Source organism: Syzygium oleosum, unplaced genomic scaffold (genome assembly GCF_021117445.2).
Source record: "Syzygium oleosum isolate NSW1041296 unplaced genomic scaffold, Sole_v2.1 Sole_v2.06, whole genome shotgun sequence".
NCBI lineage: Eukaryota > Viridiplantae > Streptophyta > Magnoliopsida > Myrtales > Myrtaceae > Syzygium > Syzygium oleosum.
Window position 1 is genome coordinate 3,931,401 of NW_026607490.1, and position 26,962 is coordinate 3,958,362.

The 26,962-nt window shown below is 39.4% G+C and overlaps 2 protein-coding genes across 2 annotated transcripts; one reads left to right on the top strand and one right to left on the bottom strand.

Annotated features, from left to right (window-relative positions):
- The first annotated feature begins 6,955 nt into the window (after positions 1–6,955).
- LOC115683058 (60S ribosomal protein L35a-3-like) lies at positions 6,956–9,740 on the top strand. Its single transcript, XM_030607460.2, has 5 exons — positions 6,956–7,079; positions 7,200–7,235; positions 7,750–7,978; positions 8,063–8,105; positions 9,514–9,740. The coding sequence occupies exons 1-4, from the start codon at positions 7,048–7,050 to the stop codon at positions 8,102–8,104; spliced, it is 339 nt and encodes a 112-aa protein (XP_030463320.1). The 5' UTR covers positions 6,956–7,047; the 3' UTR covers position 8,105; positions 9,514–9,740.
- A 2,649-nt stretch (positions 9,741–12,389) lies between these two features.
- On the bottom strand, positions 12,390–22,365 carry LOC115683019 (uncharacterized). Its single transcript, XM_030607395.2, has 8 exons — positions 22,058–22,365; positions 21,843–21,959; positions 18,746–18,972; positions 18,456–18,667; positions 18,229–18,331; positions 17,501–17,871; positions 15,599–16,097; positions 12,390–13,677 (listed from the first exon to the last, which is right to left on the bottom strand). Exons 1-8 carry the CDS (start codon positions 22,215–22,217, stop codon positions 12,529–12,531), a joined length of 2,838 nt encoding a protein of 945 aa, XP_030463255.2. The 5' UTR covers positions 22,218–22,365; the 3' UTR covers positions 12,390–12,528.
- Positions 22,366–26,962: the final 4,597 nt, after the last annotated feature.

Below are 26,962 nucleotides of genomic sequence, written 5' to 3' on the forward strand. Positions count from 1 at the left end.
AAATTAATTTGGGGTAAATTTATTACAGATGTACCAGTTTAGGGTTTTTCGTGGTATAAATCCTTAATAATTTACTAAGTTTAGATTTTCCTAGCATCCAATATTTGTCACTAATAATTTTAGCGAGTTCAAAATATTTTTGTGATTTATCAGTGCTTGGAATGGGCACTGGTTTCCTTATTTACGTACCGATTTGCTAGATATTTTGGTAATTTAATGAAATATCAACTTTAGAAACCATATAGTTGAGCCATTTGTCCCTCTTTAATTTATACCACCTCTCCTCATTTTCCACCAATACTTTAACCCACATGCTCTTAATGACATTGAACTTAGGCTCCGTTCGTTTGGCGAAAAATGTGACATTTTTGGAAAATGTTTTCCAGGAAGTCATTTTCCTGGAAAATGACATAATTTTCCTGTGTTCGGTTGAAATCTGAAAAAGTTTCGGAAAATATTTTCCGGTGTTTGGCGACCGGCGACAGCGGCGGGTGATCAGTGACCGGCAGCAGCGGCCCCGAGGCTGGCGAGGAAAGAAGGAGGCCGGCAGAAAATGTTTTCCGCTTTTCAAAAGAGGAAAACATTTTCGTTACTTTTCTTCATGTTTTCACTTATTGAGGGAAAATGTTTTCCGGGGTTAGTTTATTTTTCGCCCCCGAACACCGGAAAACCCAAGGCCACTGTCGGAGCCTTAGTTTAGTCTTGATATCATAAATTACATCACCTATTTCAACCTTAGCCAATCAATGCTCTTGATGACTCATTCATTTTACTTGGCCAAGAAGCTCTCTTACAAAATATCTCCTATTAGCTAATCTTATTAGGCCACCTCTATCTTTGCAACTCTCACCTAGGGCCACTTGTAACCTAAGGGTTGGAACACATATCTCTCTCCTTTACACATAGTGATTTTAGCCCAAGGTCATTATTACCTTTAACATTGGTATTCTAAGTTCATTCCCCTTAGCCTATAAATATATTTTCTAATATTTTCAAGCTTTAAAAGAATTCCAACTTGTTCTTGCAAAGAAAAAAAAAAAGAGATCTCCCAGCACCTTCCTATTCTATTTTCACTTTCTGATCCTTTGATTTAAAAAGTAAAGATCACATGCTTGTGTTGTTGAATCTTCAAAAAAAATGCCATCTTTCAAGAGTTACAAGGTGATATGGTGGACTTTATTCTCTTCTTAAACTGGTTTTGCTAAAATATTGAAGGTTGTTAATTTTTGTCCTTGTTTATTTTGCTTTGAAAGTGGTTAAGGCTTTGGGTTGTCGAAGTTTCGTTCAAGGTAAGTGAAACTCTAGGGGCTAAGTTAGGTTGATCTACTTAATACTCTTGACTTGATTAGTTAATAGTCGTTAATTTTAGTTTTAGTTGAATTTGATGCCAAGTGAAACCTTTAGGGACTAAGTTAGATTAATCTACTTAGTACTCTTGACTTAATTAGTTGATGTTTGTCAATCTTAGTTTTAGTTAAATTCGTGGCAAGTGTGAGCAAGTCTCATCAGCGGTGTATTGGGATATTATGATGATTTTACTTCTTTTGATGAGTTCTCACATGTCTAAAAAATGTTGGATTGATTTTCGTGAGGTGTGGTAACATGTTGGATGTGAAGTGGTGTGTTGAGATATTGTAACAATTTGACTTGTTCTTACATGCCTAAGGTGTTTGATTGATTTCAGTAATATATTGGATGTCAAAAATGTAAAAATGACAAATATGTGCTTAAAAGTGTTATTTTCATAAATTTTAACTTACCAGCTGCTTATACTCACCTACTGCTTATATACACACGTAAATTTTTATAGTGGTTTGGCTTAAATCAAGCTTACGTTAACTCTTTTCGACTAACAGCCATCAACCGACCGGATTTCACTAGTGATCCTTTGAGAGGTTAAAATGTATCATGTGCTGTTTCTACCTAAAGCTATTAGATCACACTACCAATTCCCTTGCACCACTGCAACACTTCTACACTTCTCAATGGAGATTACAATCAACGAGTCACTCTCGGTAACAATGACCAATTTCCTCAACAAGAGTATGAGGGTCTCTTAATATATATGATGTTTGCATATTTCATACTTCTTTAGCGTATGTCGATCTTCTTATATAGTCTTCAAGATTCAAACCAACAATAAGAAAATCTTGAAGATGATCAATTTAACTGATGAAATAAGTTCCACAATTAAGGGGATCTGGTCGCCATACAATCAAATTTTCCTAGTAATCGTGAGACTTCCATGAATATAGTTGCCTATATTAGGAAATAATCATTCTTGGCTATTTGATTAATAACGGATTAAATTTCTCTCATTATGCATATCTTCGAAATTCTAGCCCTAAGGTTAATTGTCAATATTCATTTACATCATTTCGAAAAGGAATGTCTACGTCTTTATGACATGATGTGTATCAATACACATGTTCTTCTCAAGTCATATAAGGAACTACTTCTATTAGCAACTCGTGAGTCTATCAAGGCTTCCCGCCATTAGATGACTGCGTGCTGACATCCACTTTATCTTCCTGTGTACAAAAACGGCCATATGAATTGTTCACCTTGTCATAGTAATTCAAAGTCCTCACGAACTACCTATTCCTTAACTTGTTCACTTTCATTAAGGTCCTTCTAGTCATCTTTAGTCTTTTACTTCATACTTCGGTTTTCATCAATGGTGATAGAATTATCCTTGTACTCGTTCAATGTGAGACAAGACAACATCTGCATTTATCTATTAACTGATATAACCATATTGTTTTCTCAGCATATGTGACCCCCAGGATGTAGTCGTTGTATATCTAACTAATTTGCAAAAATAGATTTCGTATCATTGATATCTCCAAAATATTTAAAAGATATCTTTAACATCGTTAAAAGAGCCAAATCATGTGAGGAATTTCCAATACTTTCTCACGAATTGATTGATCATATTGCATCAAGCGTGAGTATTAATCTTAAAAGGACGTCGAGTATCATGAGACGCAAGATCCCAACCGTTTAATTTCTCCACCAACATTAACTCTCTCACTTGTGGAAATTTTACTAGCTTAATTTCAGGAATCTTGCTTGATGTCAAAGAGTAAAATAAGATCAATTTGGATCTACTCAACTAGTAATAAAGTCTAGATGACCAAAACAAGAAACAAAATCAAAAGAAAACCTAGTAATGGATGTTTCGTTTTTTATCGTCACATTTTTAAGTTCTCGGTAGTCCATACAAAGTCTCATACTAACATTCTTCTTTTTTACAAATAAGATATGAGCTCCCCAATGTAAAACACTAGGTCAGATGAGACCTTTATCTAAAAGTTCTTGTGTTTTCAGTTCTTTCAATTATATATGACGATATTCAAATTTCACAACCTATACACTAACTTGGCGTCATCTATGATGTGCATCTACAAGTCCTCCAATAACTAGTGCTTGTACGAAACGAAACTCACTTTCAAAACCCCCAAAAGACCTCAGCCAAGATCCGCCGAAAGATCCTCTTGATTGACTAAAAGTATACGCAATGCATGTGTTCATATCTCAACCACAATCAAATCCGTATTCAAACCTAAGCATCTTAATAGGAATCACCTTAGATGTTAGGCTCCATGTATATATATTCTCCATGGTATGATGCATGAATATCAAACCCAATAATGATTCCTTTTAGAACGATTATTTAAACATCTCAAATAGCATAATTAGTGGTGTCCAACGCCGACAATCTGTGCTCCATTGCATGAAGTCGCCTACATTGCTTATCAAATCTACGGCCGTGCTCCTAATCGAGTCCCGACCAATTCGATAACTCTAAGTCTTCTTTTATCAATACATGGTCGAGAGCAAAACAAAAGCACGCATTCATAAATGATGCCTTAACGCATTCATAAATGATACCTTAGGTGCTTCGTGAGATCATTCATGTCACACCATCCAACCAAACCAATCGCTTACGATCTAAGATGAACATGACGATGTCCGGGCACGATTATCTCCCACAAAAGTACCATGATGACGTGATCTGCAGCATCCGAGAAACGACAAGAGAACGCCTTTAGGTGGTGGTGGAAGATCGACGATATTTGCCCCACGTCGAGGAGGTTGAAAAACGTGAAGAGTCCCCAAAAAGAGATCGTGGCGACGGTCATTTCAACCAAAGAAGAGAAGTTTCTACGAGTGCTGTCTTATCTTCCACCCGCACGCCACACAATTGGCAAAGACTTTTGCCGATCTTCTTCATTATTGGGGAATTAATAAGGAGAGGGGCCTAAATGCGTGGGCCTAATCTTGGAAAATCTGGCACCAAATGCGAAGATGCGTGACGGTAAATGTTAAAACCGCGACACTTCATTTGTCGTTTTCAGATCGAGGTAACCAAGGTTGGCGACAAACCCCCCCTTCGTCATTGTACCCTCGTTCGATTAAATTAGCCCCGCAATCGGGAACCATCCCTTAAAGTCGACTCAGTTGATTGGGGCGTCGGGAGGATTTACGGCTCGGAAAATGGAGATCACATGTTCGGATCTCGCCGATCGGACTCAGATTTTTCTAAATGAGACTTGCTTGCACTGGCCATCGGACTTGACCGGTTCATGGACGGCGTTCCATTGACCTCCAAGTGGCGGAGCTCTATGTTCACGCCCTTCGCTCATCGAAAACAAAAAAATTGATAGTCTATTTGGCTCGGTACTATAATACTAGCGTAAGGGATACCGCACGAAAAGAAAAGTTAATATCGCGGGATTCGGTTCAATTCAAGAAGAGAAGTTGCTACGACATCTCGTCCGTTTTTTAGTTAAAATACCATTATTATCAATCTTATGATCACAAAGGGTTTCCTTGACACTTTTGTGTAAAATTTAGAGTTAAAATACGCTTTCGAATTGTTCCATATCAAAGAGAGATCATCTCCGGTGTACAGCTAGTAAAACCCTCCGTGGGATTTCAACCTCAAATTTAGGTCGTGATCGTTTGAGTGAAACTATTTTCCGCGAATCAGCTCTCTAGACTTTCACGCGTTCGGTTTGCCGAAAATGATCAGTCAACGGGAAACCATTTACGGTAAAAAGAAAAATGCACGCTTAAAGTTAAGAAGATGAATTTTCCAACCCGAAAAATGTCTTTTATCACGAAATTTTTTCCGGAACAAATACATTCTTATGTAGAAAAAAAAAGAAACTTCCTAAAATGTCCATGTCATATGCTAACCTCCTACCTACACGTTCACACTTTCGTCCTTTTCCAAAGCCTTCCTACGTCGCCCTCTTTGGGGGGGTCCTTGGAGATCGCTCCCAATCTTCCGAGACATGACCCGTTTCCACGCAAAAGTTCATCAAGCCTAAGTTCACATGAGAGCTACGGCGGTACGAAAAAACCCTTTATTTTATGTCGTTTCGTCCACCACCATGTGCACGGCCAAGACAAAACACGACATGTCCGATGTGGTTGAATAATTCGTTCATCTCCTCCTCCTCCTCCTCCGAATCCCCCCAACCATACGTGCGCGTGACGCAGCTACAATGTCCGAGACTTCAATGATAGAGCAATGAAATAGAAAAAAAACGGAAACGCCGCGGGGCCGCGGAAATTACATTAGACGCCGGTCCGCGCTTAGGTCGCCCTTCGCGAGCTTCCGAAGCGGGAGAAATTGGGAAGAGCGTCGTGGTTCGAGAGCACATATTTTCCGATTTGGGTTTGCGGGTACGTGCAAAATTAGAAGGTGTACTTGATCCAAAGGCTCCGATTTCCCAGCTTTCAAATGGTTTTTAATTTGTACTGGTTTCTCATTCCGTACCTAATTACGGAACTAATACAAATCCTATTCTAATGGTTTTTTCTTTTGGGGGGATTAGTGCAGATTAGCTGTCTCGTTGACATGGAAAATGAATCGCTCGAACGTCAATCGGGCGGTTCGATTGGGGCGCGCAAAGTCTTGAGCCATTGAAAGTATTTGCCTCGAAATAATATGTTTGACAAAACATTTTTTTTTTATTAATTTAAGCTCGTCTCACGTGGCATACTATTTACGATCGTCTCATGCGCAAGGAGCTGGAGAATCCAATGAATAAGAAGAGGCAAGGGGAAAGATTTGATCACAAAAAAGGGAGAGATCAGAAGTCATTATCTGACCATAATCTTGCCACTAATCATTGTGCTGTCTTTGCATGGATGACTTGATGACCTCACCAAAGTCACTGGATGCATGGGAGTCTTCTATATCCATCTTTGTAAGCACTTTTTTGGTGTATGGTATTGCTTTTAATCTCCTTTCTCTATATTCGGTTAGTGCAATTAGACCCGATCAATGGGCGGCCCCCCGACCACCATATTTCGCGCCCGAAAGTCCTCGTGCTGGTGATTTTTATTCATGAAATGATCGGGGCTTGAGTGGGCCTCAGCGGACCTGCGTCGGCTAGCTTTGGCCCGAGAGGGAAGATCGGTTGCGTAGACCACCATTCTGATTTGTGCTTTGAGACTCGTTGATTTGGGTGGGGCCCAGTGGGCCGCCACGCCCGCGATCAAGTCCGCGCGCAACATACACGGTACCCTTTCTATTTTGAAGTAGAATGTATATTCAAGATCTTAATACCGTAACCTCCAAATATGTGCGATTTTAACGAGTAATGCTGGGTGATCTGCTTAGGGTTGATGCGTGGAGTTGGTATACCAGGCGACGAGAGGATTTCCTACGCGGGTGTTAAGACTGTTTAGAGGGCCGCATGGCGATTTGCATATCACTTAGCGTATCAATTTCAATCGACGCAGCATCATTCATTCTTTCTTATTCTCTTGTTTTCATTTCCACGGTCACAACAAAATATTATGAGTTCAAGGACAAAATCCGGAGACTGTCATGACATGGGATTTTGGGCCTTGGGCTTTCTCCGTGCCAAGTTGGGCCACGGTAGGCCCAAAACTCCACTTCCTCCCACGCAAGAGATATATGTTCCAAATTAGGGTTAGGGTTTCAGGGTCTCTCTCTCTCTCTCTCACTCTTCTTCCTCCGCGAGCCGACCGAAGCTGCTTCACTCCATCACCCCGGGAGCGAAAATGGTGAAGGGACGCCAAGGAGAGCGCGTCAGGTCGCCCATCTGCGTGCTTCCATTTGCGATTTCTTCTTCCAATCGATCCGTCTGTGGTCGGATTTGATTCGGCTGCTCGCGTGTGCGCTTATTGTGTTCCCTGTTGTGCGTTCTTTGCAGGCTCTACGTGAGGGGGACGGTCCTCGGATACAAGAGGTAAGCGGCGAATTCGAATTGAGGGGTTTATTGGGTTTTGAGGTTGGAGGATCTTCTTGCATAGGTTGCATTGGGTTTCGATCTTTTGCTCTGTTGGGCACTCACGTCAGCGAGTTTGTAAGGAAGAAATGAAATGAATCTGTTCTTTTAGCTTTGGGATCCGGCTCTAGCTTCGGGAGATGAAGATGATTCCGCAAGTTCTGATCTTTTGTATAGTTTGCAACAGAAGTGGCCAATGTAGTAGTAGCTTTGCTCTCTTTTTCTGCTCCATTATTTTCCCCATTCAGAATAATATGTATACTTCCTGTACTGGAGGCTTTATTAACAATTAGCTTTAAAAGATGAAGAAGAAAAAATGAATAGCAAAGAGAGTTTCCTGTTTCTTAATATTCTGGATGATGCAAGTATGTAGTTTAAATTGGAAGCCGCGAGGTTTTGTGCTTATGGCGCTTATGGAGATTTGTTATTGGGATATTTTGTGGCTGAGTATTGGGTAATGCGGTGGTTGAAATAGGTCGAAGTCAAACCAGTACCCAAGCACGTCATTGATCCAGGTCGAGGGAGTGAACACCCAAGAGGAGGTGGCATGGTACTGCGGCAAACGCTTGGCTTACATCTACAAGGCCAAGGTGAAGAAGGACGGTTCGCACTACCGATGCATCTGGGGAAAGGTCACTAGACCTCATGGTAACAGTGGCGTTGTTCGTGCTAAATTCAAGTCCAACTTGCCTCCCAAATCCATGGTATGAAGTGATGCTTAATTCAATCATGTCTTGTTAGAAAACAATTTTGATTCTTATGTTTAATGAAATTTGCCTTCTCTGCAGGGAGCAAGAGTCAGAGTCTTCATGTATCCCAGCAACATATGAGGTAAATCTATTAGCTGTTTGCGTATTACATCAGTGTATTTAATTTTGAACACCCACTTCCCTCCTCTGATCCTGAATCGTGTCTGCCCTTACTATATGTATTCAATTGGAAACTTGCTGATGGCATTTTGTGTGGACATGGAAGCACTTGGATTTTTTAAGATTAAATGTATTGTTTTGTTTTCAGCGCCTGATTAATTTTTTGATGTTATCTTGGAGGATTTGAGCTGCTTGTCTTGATACTGAAACTAGCATATTATACTATACCGAACTATGAGTAAGTGTATTTCAACTAAAATGACCTTGTGTGTGTGTGTGTGTGTGTGTGTGTGTGTTGTTCTTTTTTTATAGTTTTACATGTACAAACATGGTGTTTTTAAACTATTTTTTGTTATTGAAACTTTTGGGTTTATTATTGTTAAATCTTTTTTTTTTTTTATCTTTTTGTAATATTTGGGATAAAGACACCACAAGTGCCATAACTTTTATACGACACTCAATTGAGTGTCATTTTTTTATCACTTGAGTGCCACATTGGTGAAAAATCATTCACTTGAGTGCCTACTTTGGCTATTCGTGCTACATGGTTAAATTAAATTAAAAAATGACTCCTCGTGACCTTTCGAAAAGAAATTCAAGTCCAATGTGTACAATCTTCGATTGACGTGGCAAAAAAGGGCCAAAATTTTCCCTAAATGAACTCTCCATCTTCACAATTCTAGAAAAGAGTTTGAAATCTTGTCTCTAGTAAGCAAATAAGTGATTTGTGTGTGGCAAGGGATTGGGGATCCATGACTCAACCATCAGGAGAAGAACCTTCAAAACATACCTAGGAACGGGAAAGTCGAATTTTTTTCAAGGAAATTTAAGGGAGTTAAGGTTTTTTACGATTTGGGAATGGGGCTTGGGTATAAAAAGGGAAAGTTCTGACAGGAAAAGAGGACCGCCCGAGGCCGAGCGCTTCCCTCTTAAGCAATGAGGAAGCGTGGTATTCCACAGAGAGAGGGTATTCGTGGCGCACGGTATCGTGCGACGGGCGCACATTAGCAAACCTTGGGGGCTTCCATGGCCGCTCTGCTGCTCTAGTTCTTGCAGCTGAGCGATGGGGTTTCGCCCTACATTAAAAAAAATAAAAAAACTTGCCTCTTGTTTTGGCTCCTCTCGATTTCGCATCTTGTGTTGAATCTTGATTCTGTCTTTTCTGGCGCCTTTTCAATGTTGTTTGTTGAATGCAAATCTTTTCCTATGCTTTTGATATTTTTTAGGCGAATAATGATTCACCTTTGAAAGCTGCTCTGCAATTTCATTTTGCTATACGTTCTTTGCAAATTTGATCAATTGAGGCAAATATGAACGAACGCTCTTACACATTCTAACTATGCTTTCCTGTTCCTGTCGTCTTTTCGCAGTTCCTGCTTCCCAGGGGGCATCTGAATCCCAGCTTCGCGAAGGTTGATTTGGAGGACCTACATAGACATGTAGCTAAAGTGAAAGTGATTCTTCTGAATTCATTAGGAGAACGATGTGTCTGCGTATTTATTTTCGAAATTGTCGAATTGTTTACTAGTTGTATTGGATCAGATACCGATTTTGACAGATGCACATTACGCTTGGGTGCCGGTTTGGTTTTCTTTCAGGCTGCTTTTAACATTGCTCTGAGAAACTCTATCGCGGACATAGTTGAATTCTGGGCATTACGTTTGTTTGCCGTCAAAACACTCCTCTTTACCATCTGTGTCCATCGGCGATGGAATGCCATTGCAACAGTGGCGGCAGCGGCTGTGGGTACACATGTCAACGCGTCGCAGATGGTGGAGAGAGAGAGTACAATGGCAGAGTGTTATTGATGTTTAATCTTAATCATCCGGTCGTATTTTTGAATGTGTAGGAGGAAGAGGAGGGAGAGTGTAGAATTGATGCTATATGAAAATATAGTCTCCATCTTTTTATTCCTTTCGAGAGGACCCTTAAATGCTTATGCTATGTGAAAATACGATGCGTCTAGTTCTAATTCTAATTATTTCTTTTTCATTTTTCATTGCTTTGTTTTTCTAATTGCATGTATCAAGTTAATTCGAATTTTAAGACATACCCAATCAATATGTATTTGATGTGTATACTTAGTTGTTATTTTTTGTCATCACTTAGAATTTAATTTTCTTTAAATTAACATATGAAAGTTAAATAAGTACCATGAGTGTTTTGTAACGCTTATTATGAAGGCGAGATGAACATTATCATCACGATAATGCCAAATTAAACTCCAATGAAAGAATAAATTCTTGCTATACGATATGTTTGACCATCAGAGAATTAACATACTAACCAAGTTGACATCATATTATTTGGCTTTGCTATTTTAAATTAGGGAAAATGACGCAAACAATCCCTCAATTTTGGTCTAATGTCCAATTTGGTCCCTGAACTTTTAATTTGTTCAATGTAGTCCATGAATTTTTTCCAAATATTCAATGTGGTCCATAAATTTTGAATTTGTTTAATGTGGTCCCTAAATTTTTGGTACATGTTCCATTTAGTCCCTGAACTAGATGAAAATGTTCAATGTGGACTAAATAGAACATGTATCAAAGTCCAGGGACCATATTAAACAAATTCAAAGTTCAGGGATCAAATTGAACATTAGACTAAAGTTTAGAAACTACATTGAACAAATTAAAAGTTTAGAGATCAAATTACATATTGAGCCAAAGTTCAGAGACTGTTTGTGTCATTATTCCTTTAAATTATCGTTTCGTATACGTGGTTCTCTCTATACTTTGCAAGCATGGTTGAGAGAATTGAAATGATCAATGGCTGTCTCATTTTGTTTAAAGTACATATGTTTTCTAATTTGAGACCTCTAAGAATGATCTGGTTCATAATATTTCTCAAGTTAAACTATCACGTTTATGGCTCTATCATCATTATATTTAAGCTATATCTTAAGAAAAAGTATGACTGGAATATGTTAATAAAAAATTGATTATGCGCAGCAAAATTCGGGTATGTTGCTGTTTGAAAGACACTAAATCCTTTTTGGTAATAGGTCTCATAAATGATTATGTGCGGCGAAGTGCGACCATCAAATATTTACGTGATCATAAGGTCATATAAATTAAAGTGCAGTTACGAAATTTGACACTTATAATTTATATGTGTCAAAGTTTCTATCTAAGTTCTTAAATAAAATAATTTTAACAATATTGATAATGATTGCATGTGAATATGTCTTATAAATGATCGTGAATTTACTATTTGCACACAAGACACATAATTTATTAATTATTTATTTTTTTACTAGTCGAGTCATTGAAGAATTTAGAGTTAATATAGGATATAATTTAAAAATTTATTCCCTTGATTTGATTTTGTCAAACATGGATGGCCCCGGAATTAATGATTTTAATAAGTTGTCAAACTCTAAATTTGACACATATTTTTCCACATAAAAGTAATTTTAGAGTTATATTTTTATTGATTGATACAAGGGCCTTCTGATATCTTAATATACGAATATAAAATTGTCTAAACTTTACTTCGAAAAAGGTTTTTAGATAAACTGACATTTTATAGAGAGTGCTACAAATGTTAGAAAATTAAAAATGATAAAGTAAGCTACAATATCAAATTGTTAGTGTAACAAAAAGGATTGATAATGTCGTGATTGTTAAATCTTTTTATCCAGCGAAAATGCACATGTTAATATTCTACTTAATTTATAGTCTAATTTCATTTCTTGTGACCAAAGGCACTATTAACCGACTCCTTTCATAGTACAATGGGTTGTCTGAATTCTCGATTGCTCCGGCTTGTTATATCAGATCATGCTGCAATTTGCTGGAAAAAGCAGACAGTTTGTAACAAATGGATCAGTCTAAAGAGGACTCATAACGTCGATATGCATGAGATTAGTCTATGTGATCAAACTACAGTAACACATGATGTCATGTCTAAACTTGTACTGCTCACTCAAAAACGGACAGAATTTGACCCTCGCGGAGTGTCGATCAAAGAGCGTCTCCCATTTGGTTGGACTCCATTTCATCGAGCAAGTTTTCTAGTCTATGAAGTGACTTTACGCGTCATGACAGGTAGTGCGAGCTAAACCAATCACACCAAAAATTGATCTTGAGGTCCGATAACTACCGACAAGTTGTTAATGCGAGGGGCATCACTGTTATTGAAGTCATTATTCAGACATTGTGATTGTAAGTTATCCAAAGGAAGATTAGCAGATAGCAGATACTCACATTGCAGCAGGAGAAAGAATCGTGCGACCTGTGAATGATCCTGTCAAAATCTGAGGCTGTAATCTCTTCTCAACAATATACAATGACATTCCCAAGCAAAAGAGAAAAAAACAAAGAATAGACAAAATTTCTTTCCTATACCGAACTTTGTGCAAACAAACTCAGATCGATCGTCTATAACCATTTTCTATATACCAATATGTAAATTCTCTTGACTATCTGACCGATAGTGAAGTAACCTATGAAGAGCACAACCAGAAATCCAAAATATGATAAGGGAAGTCGGACAAACCCCATGATGGAACCGATTCCAGTGCATGGAATCGCTATCCCGATCGCCGAAATTACGACTGTCGACAAAACCACGGGCCATGATGCAATCTCCTGGATGAACGGGATCTTTTCCGTTCTAATCAAGTGAATGATGAGCGTCTGCATGAGCAGGCCTTCGACGAACCACCCGGAGCGGAAGAAATCTTCTGTGTCAACTAGATCAGCTCTGTAGTAGAACCAAAGAAACAGTAGTGCGGTCACATCACACACTGTACATACAGGGCCATTCCATAATATGAACATCGGTAAACCTTTCCGAGACCATCTCTGTGGGGTTTTCACATAATCTTCCTCCATTTTGTCCCATGGGATAGCAATTTGGCCAACACTGTACAAGAAATTCTGTACAAGGAGTTGCTTAGGAGTCAATGGCTCGAATTGGAGGAAAAGAGTCGCTATAAGGAGGGAGAGAACGCTTCCTACATTTGCAATCACGGACATCTTTATGTACTTCATTGTGTTTCCGTAAGTCATTCTTCCCCTCACAACTCCTGCGACTAGGACATTTAGATCTTTCTCGAGCAATATGATTTCCGAATAGTCTTTAGCAACCGATGCCCCTGAATCCACGGAAATGCCGACATTGGCTGCATCGAGCGCAAGTGAGTCGTTGATTCCATCTCCTAGGAAACCAACCACATGGTTTCCCACAGTTTGCAAGGACTGGACAACACGAAGTTTTTGCGTGGGGGTGAGCCGGGCAAGCACGGTCGCCCTTTGAACCGTTTCGTGGAAGGATTCTTGGTTAAGTAGCTCCAGATCAGGTCCCGTTATCACATGGGTAGTTCTGATGCCGACTTCCTGGCAAACCTTTATTGCCAGAGCAAGCGAGTCACCAGTTAGTACTTTGGCTTTTACTCCCTTCTCAGCTAACCGCCACAATGCTTGCTTAGCCGAGTCCTTTGGTGGGTCGTAGAATGTTACAAGGCCAAGGAACACCATGTCTGATTCTGTTATCTCATCATCATCCTTACTCTGACCAATTCTATTCTGCAACAGGAGAAGTAGGCGATCAGTAAAAGAAAGTTACGATGTAAAAAACAACAAACAGGAAAGATACTTCAGCACCAAGCTTTTTTTCCCTCTATAGGCATACGATCATCTACTCCTCAGAGCTTAATATTGATGATTTGGGACAAACTATGTTGTCAAGGTGAGAACATTTACAGGGGAATATAGCAGTATGGTTGAAGACAGAGCTTGAAAAGAGTATAACACTGCTAGCAGAGGACCACCGGCATGTTTTTTGGTACTTTTATTTGTCTACCGTTTGAGTATCGTGAAATTTTTTATCACATGTTGATTCATTAGGATGGCAAAAAGAAATGTTGATTACAAAAGTGATGAAGAACAAAATACTTTCGCGGATCTCAGTATGTAGTTTAGTAAGGTATGCTTTTACAAGAAGAGGTTAATGAGAAAGAATGATGAGAAGATGGATGATGGAAAATCCGGCCAAGATTAAACCCACACCAGAGCCACTAATAACAGTGGCCACCATTTATTGGGAAAATGTGCAATAGTAGTGCATTACGTCATCAGATAATGGCTGTCCACCACTTGTCGAGGAGACGCGCTTTTTTTCCCTCTATAGGCATACGATCATCTACTCCTCAGAGCTTAATATTGATGATTTGGGACAAACTATGTTGTCAAGGTGAGAACATTTACAGGGGAATATAGCAGTATGGTTGAAGACAGAGCTTGAAAAGAGTATAACACTGCTAGCAGAGGACCACCGGCATGTTTTTTGGTACTTTTATTTGTCTACCGTTTGAGTATCGTGAAATTTTTTATCACATGTTGATTCATTAGGATGGCAAAAAGAAATGTTGATTACAAAAGTGATGAAGAACAAAATACTTTCGCGGATCTCAGTATGTAGTTTAGTAAGGTATGCTTTTACAAGAAGAGGTTAATGAGAAAGAATGATGAGAAGATGGATGATGGAAAATCCGGCCAAGATTAAACCCACACCAGAGCCACTAATAACAGTGGCCACCATTTATTGGGAAAATGTGCAATAGTAGTGCATTACGTCATCAGATAATGGCTGTCCACCACTTGTCGAGGAGACGCAAGGACAAGCATGTCTAGATGCACCATATACTTTTACCATCACAGATACGACTTTTATCATCAGAAATCCGGTTCCTCTAATTATTTGCACTCAATGTAAAGAGATAAGGAGCATATAACAATTAACAGCTACATATAAATTTCTTAACGGAGAATCAGTCAAACAGATCATGGCATGCTTCAACCACAAGACCGGGTTATAGGTGCACAGAAATCAGAAGTACCTAACAGGGTCACACTTATATACCTATTTCACTCTCAATACATCTGTGTGCCACTGCCGGAACGTCTAAGTGACTCCAAAAATAAAATTCTTTTAAACCAATATCTGCCACAAGTCATACATACTATTTTTGTCGCATTTCTTCTTCCATCTAATTTGCTGATATTTCTTGATCAGCTTAGATTTATTTCGGGATGAAACAACATATTATGTTCTGAGCAAGTGAATGACCTAACACATAAATAATGTTCAAACTTTGAGCAAGTGAGCAACTACTAAAAAGAACTCATATAATGTAGGTTCTACACTGTTGCTGCACTTGTAAGATGGACGAATGTCAACTCAAGAGTTGTGAATCTGAAACACTTCCCTTTTAATGTGTTAAATTCAAATATTAAGGACAATTTTCAGCAAGCAACTCCTTTACCCAAAAACCTCCTAAAAAGATGCTACTTGAATCTGGGAGACCGCTAGTGAAGCCTTATCTAATAATGCAATAGAAGCAGAGTCGTTACCATTGTATCGAAACTAATACAGGCAAAAAAGAAAATTCAAGTGAGGTAATAGTGCACCTCAGATTCAAAAGGATGGAGGTAAACTTATACGGACCTTTGTTAGCCTCTTTACTGCAACTCCAATTATTCTTAGTCCTTCATTACTTAACTCTTCTCCCAAATTCAAAATCTGCTGATATTCTTCGGCAGAAAATGCTGCAGTAGAACCACTATCAATTTTCTCAATAAATGAACAAACTTTCATCACTTCTTCTAGTGCTCCTTTTGTTACCATAAATCTATCACTGCTCTTGCTTTTGCTGTCTCTTGAATTTGATTCAATTTCTAAAATAACAGATACGCGTCTACGTATAAAATCAAAAGGGATCTCATCGACCTTTGTCCACTGGGATGGCTGAAACCTGTAGCCATTTGTGTAGACATATGCCAATATTGCATCATCAAGAGGATACTTCTGATCAGTCTTGAAGTAAGAGTTAAGAAAGGCAAATTGTAAGACTTTTTCTCTCTTTACACCCCAGCAATCAAGATGGTCAACCATGATTGCCCGATTCATGGTAAGTGTACCAGTCTTGTCAATGCATAAGATATCCCTGATGGCAGGAAAGAAAAGCATAACAGTCAAGTTTTTTATAATAAAGACATCAAATGCGGGGTACTACAAACAGATAGACTCAAAAAAATCAGGTACCATAAGCTGAAAGCAAATTATATCTGGAGCTATATCAATTCAGCTCACATTCACAAGCAGTGTCCTATAATCAATTTTTGGGCTCAACAGTCTGATTGTAAAACATTTGGAAATTCTTTTCAACTTTATTAGAGACTCGAGTATCCTCCACAACTAAAGGACAGAAAATTCTCCAACTAACACCCAAAGAGAAGATTTGTTGCATCAGCCAACTACCCACAACTATGGAAAACTCTTTAAAGGCTACTTCTTGGTTAAATCGAGAATCCATCTGAAAAGCTAAACTGACATCTGATAGTTGCGACACACCATTCAAATTGGCCTTCCATATACAGATAGAATATTTCAAAAGACACAACTGAGATTTTTTCAGTCTTGACTTTGACATCCTGAGTGGCTGACTAATTATCTTATCCTTAGTTGCTTGTTGAATGAAGAACTGTGCTTACTTCTTTCTCTCTGAAATTCATAATGAAGCTGCTCTTTTCTGGGGGAAATATTCATATTATAAACTGTACAACCAAGAGATGGTGTAGATGCCACAGACATGTCCCACCATGCAACTAGAATTAGCTACTACCGTAAAGCTGAAAATAGTTAGCTTGACAAAATTGACAGCTGGATGAACTAAAGAACGTAAAAGCCTAATACTGGAGAGGGAAATAAGTGAAGTTCTCCAGATACGAAATATAGGGAGATGTCTATTAACTGTCCCACCAGGACCTACCCCACAACCTAGAGTAACTAGGTGGTGAAGTAAAATTAATCCTTGTTCAAACATGGGCACTTAACCCAGACACTAAAACGGAAGAATGTTCCATATTATTGAAAACGCAATTGAGAAAAGTGTGAGTGCTTGTGTGATCCTCACTCGTTGCGCAGTTGATCTATCTCTCTCCTTATGTTGACGTGCTTGCATGCCGCCTACTGGTTGACTGCAAGTGTGCACATTTGTCTGTTTGAAAAATTAGGAAAACTTTGACAAGTTGCCCCCTATTTTACTGTAGTTCAACAGAGAGTCCACATTGTCAGAAGTCTCAGCTGCCCCCCTGGTCAGAGGCGTGGGTCCTAGAAAGATCTCTAGAAGCAGGAGTGCTTGTTCAATTTCACCAAAGGAGGTGGCCATAACTTCCTAAAAAAATGACACTGGATATACACAGGGTGTTCATAAAGTTATCGCAAGAGAATATAAGGCCTTCTGAGTAATATAAGGTGTCATGACAAAGGTGCCTGAATTTTCTAAGTAAAGCATGCATGTTTACGAGTACTTATGCACATGCAGAATGCTGCTAATTCAACACTTACATGGATCCCATATCTCGTATGGCGGTTATACTTTTGACAACGCATCTGTCCTCGGCCATAGCGAGCGCTCCTTTGGCAAGACTTGTGTTAACTATCAGTGGAAGCATTTGAGGGGTCAATGCACATGCCACAGAAAGTCCAAAAAGGATGCTGTCACTCAGTTGGTTAGATGTGAGGTACTCTGCTAAGATTATGATAATGACAACTAACAGCATTACACCGATAAGAACATAAGATATTCTCCGCACGCCCATCTCAAAGTCATCTGGAGGCTTTCGCTTCCCAATGTTTGAAAATATTGTGCTCATATAAGTTTTGGATCCAGTTGAAATGACTAGGCCAGTTCCACTTCCTGACACCACATTTGTTCCCTGTACAATGCACATTTGACCATATTTGCTGAACAAGCATAGTAAGAAATATTTCAAACAAAAAAGGATCCATAAATGAGAACGTTTATGAAAATCACCAAGAAGTAGGCCTCAAATAACCAGCACAAATGGCAGTATTCAATGAAACTCATGCAATTTTTAATCTTTCTCAGCATGCACTATGTAATGCTTAGATCTACTGCGATAATATAGACATACACCTAAATCCTTATCCAGCAGACCCAATTTATATCTTGGATCAATTGAACTGCCAGAAGCTATGATTCTTTTGACTATCATAAAATCTCCCCTCCCCCCCCCCCCAAAAAAAAAAACCCAAATTGAACAGTTACCTACCATGAAACATATATTTCTCAAGTCAAGTAGGGGAGTGCCCTGATTTTCCTTGATATCAGCCATCTTGTCCGTTGTTCCTGACTCACCTGTTAATGAGGACTGACTGTGCAAAAATCAGTGTGTGACCATGGGATCAACCAGTGCCCGTAAAACTACAGAAAGAGATGACTTGAAAGGACTGAGAAACTGTCGCTCACATGCCCAAGGAAATTTTCTAGGTGCCATACCTGACTACAAGGTGCTTTGAGGATAATAGGCGCACATCACCAGGAAATAGGTCCCCCGGTTCAAAAATGACAATATCACCAGGAACAACATCCTTTTGATCAACTTGAACTATTAATTCAGTCTGCTCAACTCTGCCAGCACATCTTTGAACTTTAATGGGGCATCTGACAAATTCGGAAAGTTTCATAGCTGCTTTTGAACTGCTGTGTTCCTGATAGGAACCAGAGTGGATAAAATTGATATTGAGGCTTAAAGTACCTTATGAGAGTGCATATTAAGCGATAATTACCTGATAAAATCGAAGGGAGACACTTATGAAGACCAATGCTAGCATGATACATCCGTTATAATTATCACTGGTTATGTATGAGAGTACTGACAAGACAATCAAAATGATATTGAACGGATGAAAGAAAGCATTCCACAGGAGATGCCACCAACTCGGAAAAGTATATTCAAGAGGAGCATTGGGACCATTTTCTCTCAGTCTCCTCTCTGCTTCAGTGAAGCTCAACCCTGAAAAAAATAATCAAAAATAGTTTGCGTCCTTATGGAACATACAAAGGCACAAAACACACTATGCATAGAAAAAGAAATAATCAAAAACTCAAACACAATGATCTTCTGTTAACCTGGCAGTGTCTATACTTTAATTTTTTAATATATACTTCTTGTTTCCTAAGCCTCTCATGATGTGCTGCTAATTCTTTTTTCTTAAAGGTATGAGGGCAACCATGCCTCCCTAAGTGTGACCATTAGAGCCTTGATCCTGCAACCAGTAAACTTAACTTGAAAAGACTCAGCTTGAAACAGGTCTATCGAGAGAGATTTGAAGAAACTAATGCAGACATGATAAGTACCTTCTTCTCACCTGCGCTAACAGTTGAACAATAATTATTCTACAGATAATTCATCGCTAAACCCTAGGAAGTAGCAACACCAAGATTTAGCACTGTCCAGTCTGGAGAAGGACCAGCTGATATTTTCTTGGTAAAAATTGCAACGGTTGCCTCATTTAGGCCAGCTAATAAAAGTGTCCGACATCTAACCTTAACAGCTTGGTCACAGCCATAGCCACTCTTACATCCTTTATCTTGAGTGTTAGTCTACATCAAGGAACTCTGGTGTTCATGTCCCTTTTCTTTTTGCATCTTATGTTCTTTATCATCAAAATCTCTTTGCTTTGTCCCTAACCATGTATACATCTAATTCTGGTCAATTAAGGATGTCTAGCAAAGTGTAATCAGATTGCAAAAATGACTGAATGTAACTTCTAAGCAATATAGAAAAATTTTCGTTTATCATCCTCAACTGCCAGTCTTATGACACTAGGAGTTTTTTGCATTTTTGAAATTTTACTTTACATCCTCAACCTTTATTGTTTCTTGTTTCTCAACTCTTAAAACCTGCCATTCTCAAAAATAGTTCTGTACACTTACACAAATTAACAAAAACGCAAACTGGGATTTCACAATCACAAGTAGGCATGCATGTGCATCAAACCGTCAGCATGCACCTCCTCAATTACCACTACCAGCAACTCTCTCTCTATCTTCAAGCAACCAACCACTACGAGCATCATCGTATATTTATAAACAAAATTTGCTTGTGAAGAAACATTTTCTCTGGATGGATGATTTAGTGCTTTTGACAGGAAAAAAAAAATTTAAAGATGTTATTGTGAGTGGGCATAGGCTTACTTATGATAAGAGAAGTGCCATAATTTGGAGTAAATCTCAATTTTCCTGTTTGGCTTCTATGTGAAAAAGAGAGAGGTGGAAAGAAGCGATGGCTTGTAACATCCCATGATAGCAAACTGGTGGTGGTGCGTACAGTGCAGACACCAGGAAATAAATTATTATTTCTTTTGGCCAGAGGAAAATAGGTTGGCTGACTAGCTGATTGTAATTAATCTTCTTTTGGTTAGTTGCTCTCTAAAATTGTCTGTCAGATTGCTGAGAAAACAAGATCGACATGAGTCGACAATTTAATCTGATGGTGAACTAGTAATTCGGTTTTCTTGAGGTTATGACGGAGAAGAGTACCCCGCCTCCCTCTTCTGGGGGATTTTCATCCATTAGGAGAGCAGAGCTTTGCACAATTTTGGTTCTCCTGTTGCATAGGATGAGGGAACTTTTGCTTTGGAAACAGAGTTGGGGAAGATGGTTTTAAGGGAAGAATCAACATATAATGATCTCATTAACTCAATGATTCAAAGAGTAATTTGCAAGAAGAGAGGAAAGCGAAACTAAACCTATAATGCAGGATGTAATCACAGTATCCCCTTTTAGATAAGCTCAATCAACTTTAATTCTGTTTCATAATATTGCTTTTGTCTGATAAATGTCAACCAATAGCTCTGCAGGGATGTGAAAGTTGGCTATTGTTGGTAATTGGTGGCAACATAAAAGGAATGGATGCTGCAGAGATTGCTCAATTATCCTACAGTTGTGTCGATATATGCCTCTGCAAAATGCAGGTCATTTTAAAAAGATAGCGAATGTCCTCAATGAGAATGGTCTCTTAAGATGCAGTATCGAAATAAGCATGAGTAGCACTGCACAGCATACTCACACCTATTGTCATGGTCCAGGCCGTTTGGATTGGGACTCTCACAGGTGTTGACACCTGTACAAGTGCCACCTATATAAAGCTATCACATGGTTTATGTGGTGAAAGTTAATAGCAAAGCTCAAGTTGTGAAGTTCCTGAATTAGAATTCTATCTTCCAAATCAAATTTACTCTCTGGAAAAGGGAAAAAAACCAATTGAGAAGGGCTTAAGAGTTCGCAAATGAACACTGTACGCTATTTGCATGACCTTCTCCCTCTTGAGCCAAATGACTATATCAATGTGTATGTCCTCATCCAATAATAGTCAGGCCCAATAAATCTATGACTTATTCTAACCAATTCGTTTGTAACTGAAAGAAATGACACCAAGCCTCTCGAATAATGGTCATTTCAACTTCTAAAGTAATATGCAGTAGACATATTAGTTCCGAATGAACTCAGAAGGAAGAAAAGAACAGATATGGAAATTACATCAAAAGTCAAATTGATACGAGCATCAATTGAAAAGATGTAGTTGACATTTTTCAAGAAATCTACAAAATGATGTTGTGACCGATTTCTGAAAGATCATAGGAAGCGGAGAAGGAAAGCAGCCAAACCAGCCAGAGTACCTAAGCTGCTACTTGTTTGCCTTCAAGTTCCGTAATTTAAAGAAACTAAAGTCCCAAAATTTCGACAAATACAATTCGACTACACCTTTCATCAAACAGGTGGCACAATACCAATCTCGGCCCAAAGGTACCGCTATCAACCTAAACCGCAGTCCTCAAAGTCGAAACACAAATGAAGCGCTAGGAAATCTTACTCACTCACCTCTTTCGGTGGATTGAACATACTCGAAGACCATGTCCTTGTCCGACTGCGCCAATGCATATAACCAAGAATACACTTTCTCTTCCTCCTCCGTCCTTGACCCGCCATCGATTTGATCTACAAAGACCCGCCGAAAATCAGCCTCGCCCCACCCTTTCCCAAACCCGGAGACCCGGAACAGAACAAAAACAAAACCGGATTAGCTCGAAACTCACTTCCGGACATGAACCGCCGCAAAAACCTGGCGACCATGTGGGGAATCCCGTCCTCGCGAGGCGGGGGCTCCCTCCGGACGAGGCCATCCTCGATGGCGTTGCTGTTGCGGCCGTCAACGTCGGGAGCGAGGAACGGGAGGGTGGTTCTGGGCCGCCCCATAAGAGCAATCTGGGGTTGGCTGAAATGTGGGTACACACATATAGGGGCGTAGACTGTGTCTGACTTTGAGGTGGAGCAACGGAATTCATGGTTTTTGAAGGTTTGACAAGAAGGTATAGAGAGAGAGAGAGAGAGAAGAGTATTCGGGGCGACAGGAATACGTTTTCTAAGGCTTGGAACTTCGTTCGTTTGTGTTGCTGCCTCGTTCGGACAAGTTCGGTGCCCCTCTCCCTCTCTCTCTCTCTCTCTCTCTCTCTCTCTCTCTCTCTCTAGACCTTCAATTCAACTACCAGACTTCAAATGACGGTTAGGTGCAGAGGAGGCGGGAGATGACGTTGGAGCAGAGCGCAGCCAACATGAAACAGGTTCTTTTTAACCGTCAGGTCGTTCGGGCTCTGACCGTCGGAGGAACGGCGCGTCGTTTTTTGCCTAGCCGGCGGTCTCTCGACCCTCGAAGTTACGGAGCTTTTCTGTTCGACACCCTGAATTTTAGAAATCGTTGCAATTACATCCCCCCCAAATTTCAAATTTCTATGGTTGGTACCTACCTACAAGTCACCAGGCCTAATACCCTAAAAAAACCTCGAACTTTCGATCTCGTCCCAAATTCTGCTTTTTGTCTCGTAAAAAAACTCCAACTTTAAGCCATGTCCCAATTTTATCCTAAACTTTTTTGTATCATAAAAAACCCCGAACTTTAGATCCAATCTCAATTCTACCATAAAATTTTTTGTCTCATAAAAAAGTCTCAGCTTTAGGTCTAGTTTTAATTTCACTCTAATTTTTTTGGTCTCATAAAAGATCACCAACTTTTAATCGAGTCCCAAATCTACTCTCCATTAACCCTTCGTCAATATCGCCCTTAGTGATTTTTCGCTCGTCGATCTCTCGTGCTTGGGAATGTTCCATCTCTCATGGTTGGAGAGCTCGTGCTCGGGATGTTCGAACAGCTCGTACTTAGGAGTTTTCCATCTCTCGGTTGTCAAAGAGAAATTTTGGACGCAAGGTTAATTGGGGCATATTTGTGACTTAAGTAAAAGTTTGTGAAAAATTTTAGGATTAATTTGGGATCGGTCGGTAAAATTGGGACATGACCTAAAATTGAGAGTTTTTATAGGACAAAAAAAAGTTTAGAATAGAATTGGGACAAGAAGTTGATGATTTTTTATGGGACAAAAACTAGATTATAGTAGAATTGAGACTAAACCTAAAGTTGGAGATTTTTTATAAGACAAAAGGTGCATTTGGGACAAAATCTAAAGTTTGAGGTTTTTTAGAGTATTATGCCCACGAGATTTTTTTGCTCTCTACCATGTGCTAGGCACGTGATCCAAGACATCGCAAAATCACCAGATAAAGAAATAGAAAAAAGAAAAAGAAAGGAAAAGTCCTGACCAATTGATAATCATGCTTGTGGATGATTGAGATCTTTCACTAAATGATTAGCGCGTGCGCAATCCAAGTGATAGGGGGATCGAAAATTAATCATATCATGCATTCATCTCAACTTTACTAAAGTACCTTGCACTTTATAAGAAGAACTGTGTACACACGAATCGAACTCCAAATATCTTTATCTTTCTCGACATAAAGGCACTATGGCGGTGAATCGTCGCATGATTGATAGTTCGCGCTCATAGGACCACTGATTCGAGGTCACCTGGGGTCGGAAAACTCAGATTGGAGGATGAGACTGTCGATAGAGCGAGGGGAAGATTAGGTGAGAGCGGCACTAGCCGCGTCTTGAGGAAGATGAAGAAAAAGAAGGAAAAAAAGAAAAAAAGAAGATAGTCGGATGGTCGAAATTAAAAGAATTGATGTTTTGACTATTTAGAGGAGTATCTCATAGTTGGCCCGTAGATTGGAAACTTGTCACAAGTTCAATAAAAATGCAAGTAGACCAAATTGGTTAGTTAGACCTAATTATGGACACGATAGCCCGCGAGTCCACCTGAATTTGCATTTTTCCTTATGTAAATATAGAGGGATTTTTGGTCCTTTGAGTTTGTATGCTAATGGTCAAAATGGTTTTTTCATTTGGAGGGGGGACAGTATGGTCTTAATTTTTCCTAACCACTTCTGCCATAACATCTTAAATAATAATAATAAAATTGGCCCAGAAATCCTTTCTTGATTTATACAAGAATTTAAAATATTTTGGTTGTCTGTTTTTCTCAAAAAGAAAAAATAGATTACATCTTTGACACTTTATATGTTAACCAACTCAATTTCTCTTCTCTCCTTTTCTTTTTTTCAAGAGCAATGCTAGACTAGAGATGGATTTTATATATATATATGTTTCCACCGATCCACCACGGGGAAAGAATTTACAGAAAGTTGTTATTTCCCTTTCCTAACTAATAATATTCTTAATTTAATCATATATTTTCAGTTTTTCTATGATACCGTTTCTTCATTTTCTTAATCTAGCTTTCTCACCCAAAGTTAGAGTAAAATTTTTCCTCCAAGTGGAGATTCAATTTTCCTTACGATATCCACATATAATCCCTCCTTTATTATGTGCAATATTCTATCAAGTAAAGCCTTAGTTATGCCATTTAACGCAATAACCCAATTCATTGTGAACGCGAAATTATTGTAGCATCATATTTAGATCCAATCCATCATTTATAATGAAAATAATTTTCGTTTCGTTTAAAATTGCTCTTTTCGCCGCAAAATACGGACCCTCAACTAGTATATTGCGTTTGGGTGATCAGTACTTATATAACTGCGACCTACTATGACCATAAATAATAATAAAAAAATTGAAATAAAAGATAATAATTAAATATAATTGTCAACTGCTAGACTAAAAAGACTTATATTAAATATGATTTGTCCATGGTTGGACTAAAATGAATAATAATTAGTGCCTTGCATACAAGGCGCAGAAATACAACTGATGAGTTTACTATGACAAAGGGCCGTTTGGTTCGACTTCGGGGGAATGCAAATACTTTTGGGCTAAAGCGGTTTTCCGAAATGCAAGTAGTATTTGGTAAGTGTTTTTTAAAATCAACTTGGGCTAAAGGACTTTTGCTAATATTTAAAAAAAAAAAAAGAAGTTCTGATGGAGCTTAACCACCGGCCGTCGCCGCCGGCCAACCGCCGACGGCCAGATTTGGTCGCCAGCGATCGCTGCCTAGGGTCGCGCGACCCCAGCAACCGCCGCCTGGGGGTCGTGCGACCCCGGTGACCGCTGCCTGGGGTCATTGGACCTCGGGCGTCATTGGGGTTGCGCGACCCAAGCCAAGCGTTGCATGGGTCGCGCGACCCTCAGGCGACCACCTTGCCGGGGTCGCCGAGGTCGGGCTAGCCCTCAGGCGGCAATCGCCGGACTTGCCTTTGGGGAAGATGAATAGTCGCAAATGAACAGTGCAAGTTGCATTCCGAAAATGGAACTTCTCAAAGCACCTTCACTATTGCATTGGCCAAAAGTCCCTTGGAGAGCGTTCCAAATGCAATTGCATCTCCCCAAAGTGAGTAAAAAAAATTGCCAAACACCATTTACATTTGGCCAAGGGATTTTAGAGCTCAAATGAGCATTCCAAATGCTGAACCAAACGGGGCCAAAGCCCATTAAGATGTGATTTGTCCTTTAATGCCTAGAATCACAAATATTTATGCGTGACGTGACAATTCGTGAGATCTATTATATTAATACTGTTTAGAAAAAATTGAGAAAAGTTATATCGAATAATTCAATTTGTTCGCATGTGTGGGTTGTTATCCAAACTGCCAATACATTAGATCTCCCGAGCTCATCTATATAATACATGATATTTGACAGATGTTTATTGTTGAGAGATTCTGTTATGAAATATAAATAGTCAAAAAATTAAGAAAAGATTCTATAGAGTAAAATTTATTTTCTAGTAAGTTGAAAACCAACAAAGTACGAAGACAATATTCGGTAGGCTAGTCTGACTACGTAAGTGGTATGATTCTCCACTCATTAATTGCCACGTGTCTGAGTGGGGCCTACGTTTTAGATTTTGTCTCTCCCTCTCTCCTCCTCCTCCTCTCCCTCCCTCTCGCTTCTTCACCGGAGGCTCCTTCCTTGTCGTCAGTTCACTCATCGATTTTTCGTCCTCACCCAGGCCGCAAGGGTCGAGCTCTCGTTAGATCCAGTGAGGGCCGTGATGCCAATGCCCTTATCAATCCTCGCCTGTGGCCGGCCGCCGACCATGGCTGAGTACAGGCCACAGGTCGAAGGAAAGAAAGGGAAAAGGAAAAAGAAAAGAAAAGAAGAAGAAACGGTGAAGAAGACAAATAGATTGACCAATGGGGCTTACCTGGACATGTGACGAGTGCTGAATGGAGTGTCCTACCGCTTACGTGGTATGACTGGCCTACTAATGATTGATTTAAGCAAATTACATTGAAGTGTCTATTTTTCAGTGCCTGAAATCTCAAATAGTTACTGAGACGTAAAGAGACATACATAGTACGAAAAAATGAAATAAAAATGTTTATACTGAATAAAATTTATTGCTTGTGATAGGTCAAGCGAAAATGATGGTAGATCCATCGTCATGCAAGTTGTAAATAGGATAGACCCGTGTATGCACAGAATTACTTACTAAGTTAAGATCGAAAACGAAATCGAGTGGGCTTGGAAAGAGACACGGCCCACTAGGTCTGTTCAATCACAAAAAAATATCAAATGTACTTGGTCAATAGGTAGGGCCGGGCGGTCCGAATCGACGACCTGGTCCAATCCAACCCGACCGACTCGGCTC

Coding starts and splice junctions, on each gene's coding strand:
- LOC115683058 (XM_030607460.2), top strand. CDS start 7,048: ATGGTGAAGGGACGCCAAGGAGAGCGCGTCAG. Junction 7,080..7,199: donor CGCCAAGGAGAGCGCGTCAG/GTCGCCCATCTG, acceptor CGTTCTTTGCAG/GCTCTACGTGAGGGGGACGG. Junction 7,236..7,749: donor ACGGTCCTCGGATACAAGAG/GTAAGCGGCGAA, acceptor TGGTTGAAATAG/GTCGAAGTCAAACCAGTACC.
- LOC115683019 (XM_030607395.2), bottom strand. CDS start 22,217: ATGGGGCGGCCCAGAACCACCCTCCCGTTCCTCGCTCCCGACGTTGAC. Junction 17,872..18,228: donor TGAGAAATATATGTTTCATG/GTAGGTAACTGT, acceptor TGCATTGTACAG/GGAACAAATGTGGTGTCAGG. Junction 16,098..17,500: donor ATACGAGATATGGGATCCAT/GTAAGTGTTGAA, acceptor TCCTGCCATCAG/GGATATCTTATGCATTGACA.